Source organism: Bactrocera tryoni, unplaced genomic scaffold (assembly GCF_016617805.1).
Source record: "Bactrocera tryoni isolate S06 unplaced genomic scaffold, CSIRO_BtryS06_freeze2 scaffold_25, whole genome shotgun sequence".
Classification (NCBI taxonomy): domain Eukaryota; kingdom Metazoa; phylum Arthropoda; class Insecta; order Diptera; family Tephritidae; genus Bactrocera; species Bactrocera tryoni.
In genome coordinates, this window is record NW_024395977.1 from 14,306,275 (window position 1) to 14,312,824 (window position 6,550).

A 6,550-nucleotide genomic window follows, 5' to 3' on the forward strand; every position below is an offset into this window, starting at 1 on the left:
CACTGGACAATCGATAACGATAGCAGATTCTAACGCACCAATTGAAATTTAGATGGCGCCACCAGGGGGCGCTAGATTCAAAAAGTCTTGTTTACTTTGGAAAGCACCTTGTATGAAGCTCACTATCCTAACTTACTGTATTCATCATGTTAGTCCTGTGGGAAGGTACATACAATATCCATAATTACTACCGGATGACACAATGCTAATTGAGATATTTTATTGAGCTAATACTGATGTATATTATTGAAGGTATTATTTGTACAGTTCTATTCTTCAAACTTTATTGTTGCTGGATTTATATACTGCAATTTCAAAAAATCGATTAAAATTTATATAGTTTTAGTTCAATTTCCGCCATTTTTCTACCGTAAATAAAAGATGTCTGAATAATAATTTGCACTAAATTTGGTTGAAATTGGCTCTGTAGTTTTTTCTTTTTGTTCTTTACTATAATATCTAGCGTAGTTATAGTTTTCGCTTAATGGCAATTTGTAAGCGTGGCAGTGCTCCGATTTTCCGTATTTGCAATACCACCATTCTCATACGAATCATTTTTATACATAAAATAACGTAGCAATCAGGCAGGTTCTGGAATTCACTTCCGAGTGAATATCAAACAAAATTCGTTTTCAATCCGGCATTTGGTGTTCTGTGTTTCACTTTCACAATTTCAATTCCACACTTTTTCTAAAATGAATTCCGAGTGAATACGCATGTTCTGGAAAACGAATTCACAAGAAAAAATTCGGTTAGCATTCACATCAGTTTCAATTTGCGGATTTGGTGTATAAAAGAAATGTAAGTAATTAAAAATTAAAAATATTGTAGTTTTAACACGTACTTTAACAACTTTTAAAGGGGCAAACACAAGAAGCAATCCTTCTTCAATTTATGGAGAAGCACAGTAATATCGCCCGAGGATTTGTCAAAGGCGACAAAATAAAAGTAGACGCGCAATGGAGAGATTTAGTGAAAGATTTAAATAAAAATGATCCCCCCCAAAAAGATGTATCTGGCTGGAAAAAGGTTAACAAACAAATAAAACTTATCAAAGTAATTTAAATTGTAAATATTTTTACAGGTTTGGATGGACTGGAAGGTCTTTATCAGAAAGAAAGTGGCGCATAATACTTCCGAGGCCAGAGCAACCGGGGGAGGACCGTTCAATAAGCATGTCCTTACTCCGACAGAAGACGCGATTGCCCAATTATGCGGCATATATACAGTGGTAGAAGGCGTGCCTAATACGCAGAGCTTCGGTGTTCCATCAGAGAGAAATGACTCAGCTTCTGACACTCCCGATGATGAAGAACCTCTTCTTTCCACTAGCAATGTCGCCACTGCGGGGCGGTCTCGAAGGCGGGAACCCGCTGTAGCTGACTGCATGAAAAACATCAGCGAACAGACAAACGCCATGAAAGCTGTAGTGGATGGGTCGAAAGAAAATTTAGAGGAAACCAAAAACAAAAACACAAATTTATTTACACTTTGCGAGGCCGTTAAAGAACTTACTGTGACCTTAAAAGAAGGAAACATTGAAAATATGTGTCATCATTACCAGATAGAAAAGTTACGGCAAGAAGACAATGAGCTAAAGCTGAAAGAAATTGAAATTGCCGAGCTTAAAGTGTTTGCGGAACAAAATTACTGTAACAAACAGCCGTAGAAAGAATATACGAGTATAGATACATAAACAAGTTTTTGTTAGCTTTGAATTCATTTTATTTTAGTTTTTGATTTTTTGGAATAAATAAACGCTTATTTTAACGCATAAATTTATATGCCTGTACATTTATTGTTTTGATTTATGTTTTTTTAACTTTGTGAGTGAAGGCGATTCGCGATTTCCTCTCTAATGATTGCAGCTTCACTGTCAGGTATGGCATCGTTTACTATTTCAAAACTCGCAAGTTCATTTTCTTCGGGAACAAGATCTGCAACAACTAATTCTTGCACTTTGTAATGTTTGCAAACATTATGCAAAGCGCAGCAAACATTCGTTATTTGCGCCACCTTTTATGGCTGGTATTGAAGACACCGAGCTAAGCACCTAAACCGGCTTTTTAAAACGCCAATCGTTCTCTCTACAACATTGCGTGCCGAAAAATGCCTTTGATTAAATATGTGTGAGGTGTCCCAATTTCGGGATCTCTGAATGGAGTGAACAGAGAACGTATAATATAGAGAAGGTACATGGCGTGCCGATTGTCATCACGTTCCTCTTTTTGGAGGGGTTGAGTTTTCTATTAGTGGATTTCACCACAAAAATATTATTAGCGGATTTCACCAATATTTAACATGAAGGGGTCGAAAATAGCAGAATTGAGCATTTTCATTGTTAAATGAGAAAAGTGATGCTAATTTCAATGTTTACAAATGTACGCTTACAAATTCGCGTGTTTACAATGCGCAAACGACTATGGATATCATTAATAGATATTCTCCATATATGTATTTGATAACAAACTTATCTATGTACATACATTCATATGTATTCGTAATTTGACCTATTGAATGATAAATTCCATTAAATCTGTTGGAATTTATGATAAAGTCATATATCCATTATTACCTAAATAAATACATATAGATACATGTATATAGATAACATTTTGAAGACCAAGCCGACGCACGTATTCGCCTATGGATGTAATTATATGTACATATAAACAGATTTTTAAAAACCATACCCGTAATGATAAAAATGTTTTTTGGTAAAGTCCCGTTTTGATAAAATCTTAAACGTCATATGCATATATGTAATTATGTGTGCATGTAAACAGATTTTAAAAAACCGTACGCATAAAGTTCACATATTCACATACTTATGTATGTAATTTTGTGTTCATGTAAACAAATTTGAAACAATCATTCGCATAATGTTTGTACATTTGTCTACACACAACTTTGTATGTAAATATATACAACCATTGTTTCATACAAAAACTCCGTTGTCACGGACAACCAATGAGCTGTGCCGAAAAAAATAAACGAATGGCCGCCGTTTGTCACCGCTTCGCTTGCCGCTGTACAGCTCCGCCAACAAACCAGCGTAAATATGTATGTTTGTGCGTGAGCTTGCATACATATCGACGCAGCTGCGAAAAAATATTTCAGAATTACAAAATATTTTTTACATTCCTTGACAAATACAGTCAATCCCGGTTATGTGCCACAGTCAAAGATACCGAATTTTTTGGTTTGTTAAAAATAAAAATGTAATTTGGTACATACGCGACTGCGGATACTTAAACAAGTCGTACTTAAACAATAATTTCTATGTATTTCAAAAAACAAACCGTGAGATGCAGCAAGATATAATATAGGCTGTTAAGAGTGATGAGGGAGGGATTTGATTTTCATTTAAGCGGAGTACTACATAACCGGGATTGACTGTACACAAAAATCAGAAGAATATTGAATATTTTCTTTGAAAAATTTCTAGACTTGAAATTCGACAAATAAACTATGTTGTCTATTTTATTCTAATATTTTTTAATACTTATATTTCCGAGGTTGTCACTTTTTCCTTCCCATACATTTCAGAAATATATTCAATTTATGATTTTTACCTTTTGAAATCGTCGCGAAAATACGCTTGTAGGTAAGGCATGCTCGGGGAGATGTAATGGCGTCTGCTTTTATGAATGAATCGAATATGCTTTTTGAAAGTACGTTTGCGTTCATGAATGAAAATTTTGTTGTTATGTAATTTACTACAAATTTTGACGTCGGCAATTGGCTGCCATTTTTTATTAGTTATCTAATCGTATTCTAAGGTTGAATTCTACTTGGATTCTAATGTTGATTTTTGATTGTTTTGAAGCTATTATTGGATTTCATTTATTAAAAAAATTATTTTTTTTTTCAAATTAAAACAGTTTTATTTCATATTGCCTCTTTTTTCATTGCATTAATATTAATATAGTTGTGTGTAAAACGTCCAACACAAAAGTCTTTAAATTAAATTCTAGTGAATTAATTAAAATTATAAATTCAAAATCAAACACAAAAATATTCATAAAAAAATTAAAATGAGATCACATTCACTGGCGCTTGAATCACATTCGATATTGTCACTTCGCAATTCTTTAAGAGCATCGTGGGTTTCATTCCTTAACTCACGATAATCAAACAGCATGTCCACAATCTGCTCGCTTTCTCTCTTTAACTTTTTTTTATACATTTAAAAATTATATTTACCCGTAACTTTGTAATAATAATAACCGTCTAAAAAAATTTAAAGCACTTTCTTTTCGCACGTATTATTTTTATTTGACACTAGGAATGAACGACTCAGCAGACACTTATTGTATTCGATAACTATCATTTATATCGATAGTGCATTTCGAGTGTTTCTCTAATCATTCTATAATCAAATTCTAAGCTTGAATTCGATTCGAGAAACATTAGAAAACTATATTAGAATTCTAATGTAAAATCTAGCTTTTTCTCTAACGTTAGAGACAGTGTTTGCTGGGCATATATAGCATATACATATGTATATGTACATGCATACGAAATTATATAATATTATCAAAGATAAGGAATGTTTAAAAAGTAGCTTTTATTTGGACATTAACTACAAATATTACCATGAAAATAGCATAATTTAACAATAATGTTATCAATTTTGCATGAATTCACAAAAATTCGCAAAATTGTATTCATACCAATTGATATGATAGCATGTAAAAGTATTAAAATATAAGCCAAAAGACCAACATGCGTCTGTAAAAGCAATGTATATTTCTGAGCATAATTTTCATTCAATGCTCAGCTCTGTTCACTCATTTCTGTTAAAATTTCTCCTGCCGAGCCAAAAGTGGTGAAATCCACTAATGGAAAATTCATGGCTCTTGACAGTTCACACGCTTGTCCGTAGTTGAACCTTCTCTATATTGTACGTTCTCTGGAGTGAACAAATAAGGTTCAAGAGCATACCCAGCATCACCCAAAAGCCAAGAGCCACGTATGCCATTTTCGTAGTAGGATTGAAAATATGAACGAGCACTACTTACACTCCAAATAAGGGCATCATGACTCGAGCCAGGCCGGCGAGCACCAACTGCCTTTATTGCCATATTATAATCACATATCTATAAAAAAAAATAAATATAAGAAAAATATAAGAAATAATTAAATAATAAATATGTACATAGTGCGTACATAGAAATAATTAAGTATGTATGTACTTACAATCATGGCATTTATGCTAAAAAATCCCTTTCTGTTGTAAAATAGGTTGGGGTCCTTATGCGGCTTTGTAATTCGTATGTGGGTACCGTCGATGCAACCAATAACACCGGGAATACCAAATTTTTTATGGAAATGTATTTTTGATTGATTCTGCTCTTCTGTTGTCATAATTAAGTTGATCCACCTTGGGCAAATATATTTTTCCAAAATGTTCAACACACGTTTTATGACTTTTGCAACTGTGCTCCGACCCATTGCTATGCAAACATCCTTTCCCACTGCCTTTTGGAAGCCACCTTCCGCCAAAAACCTCAGTGTGGCTGCCAGTTGCAGTTGCGCAGGAATTGATGAGCCCTTTATACATATGTGGAGCAACAACGTTCAACAATTCAAGAAACGCATCCTTGTTGACGCAATAGTTCGACACGAAACTATTAAATTTTTTATTAACAAAGCACTTTACAAATAGTAAACATAGTACTTACACTTGTTCAGGCACATCCAATGGGTTGCAATGGTCACGTAGTATCCTCCTACTGTAAACTTCTTCTGTATTCCTTTCATTTTCACGTAAAATAACCGACAATATTGCTAATGCACTCATTTTTCTTAAAATATTGTTATTTATTTTGGGTAAATTGACAGCTATCAGCTGTTAAGTTCATTTTTGCGGTGAATCAAAAACGAGTTCTAAAATGAACAAAAAGTTCGGATTTCAGAACACCAAATCCAAATTCACTCGGAGTGAGGTTTATTTTCAAATTCACTTTCACTCGGATTCCAGAACCTGCCTGAATATCTCCTTGTACTACTACTGCCTGGGCATCGATTGTCAAATAGTCATATTAGGCGTGCTATATTTCACTGCCATAATAAAATACAATAGCTGTCATGGGAAATGGGAGAGCAGCTCATCTAGCTGACTTTGACAGTTGTCTGGATTGGATAAGTTTTGACGTTTTGCAATTGTCACGACTGGAACGGCCAGATTTAAATTCTGTTGTCGCCGTTCAAGATCGTTTATAATAAATTGAAAACAATGAAAATAAAAGAAAATGCGATATTTAAATGTATTTCATGAAACGTTTTGTAATGTGATGCATAATATTATTAATTTTCAAATAAAAATTAGTGAAAACATTTATTAATTGAAAGCTAACAGGCTTAATTCACTTTATTAAGTATTGAAAGTTCAAAAGTCAGTTGTTTTAATATGCTATATTATTATTAAACTATTTATTAAAAGTCGAATTATAATAATATTTAAACGAAATAAATGTTGGGTTTTTAATTTAAATTCCTAATAATTATTAGTTTGCCCGATTTGGCTACAATAGAAAATGTTATA

General features: G+C 33.3%; 1 protein-coding gene across 2 annotated transcripts; it reads right to left on the reverse strand.

The window, feature by feature from the left end:
- Window positions 1-200: 200 nt before the first annotated feature.
- LOC120780498 (putative nuclease HARBI1) lies at window positions 201-6,121 on the reverse strand. Of its 2 annotated transcripts, XM_040112773.1 has the most exons (4): window positions 5,688-6,121; window positions 5,203-5,633; window positions 5,025-5,102; window positions 201-721 (listed from the first exon to the last, which is right to left on the reverse strand). In XM_040112773.1, exons 2-4 carry the CDS (start codon window positions 5,455-5,457, stop codon window positions 674-676), a joined length of 381 nt encoding a protein of 126 aa, XP_039968707.1. In that variant the 5' UTR covers window positions 5,458-5,633; window positions 5,688-6,121; the 3' UTR covers window positions 201-673. The 2 variants fall into 2 exon arrangements, with proteins under 2 accessions (XP_039968707.1, XP_039968706.1); XM_040112772.1 differs by lacking the exon at window positions 201-721 and having other exon boundaries at window positions 4,839-5,102.
- Window positions 6,122-6,550: the final 429 nt, after the last annotated feature.

What these genes read in the sequence shown, in the direction of transcription:
- LOC120780498 (XM_040112772.1), bottom strand. Translation starts at nt 5,457, where the DNA reads ATGGGTCGGAGCACAGTTGCAAAAGTCATAAAACGTGTGTTGAACATT. An exon ending in TTAGCATAAATGCCATGATT is followed by an intron (nt 5,103 to 5,202) that starts GTAAGTACATAC and finishes TTTTTTTTATAG; the next exon opens with ATATGTGATTATAATATGGC.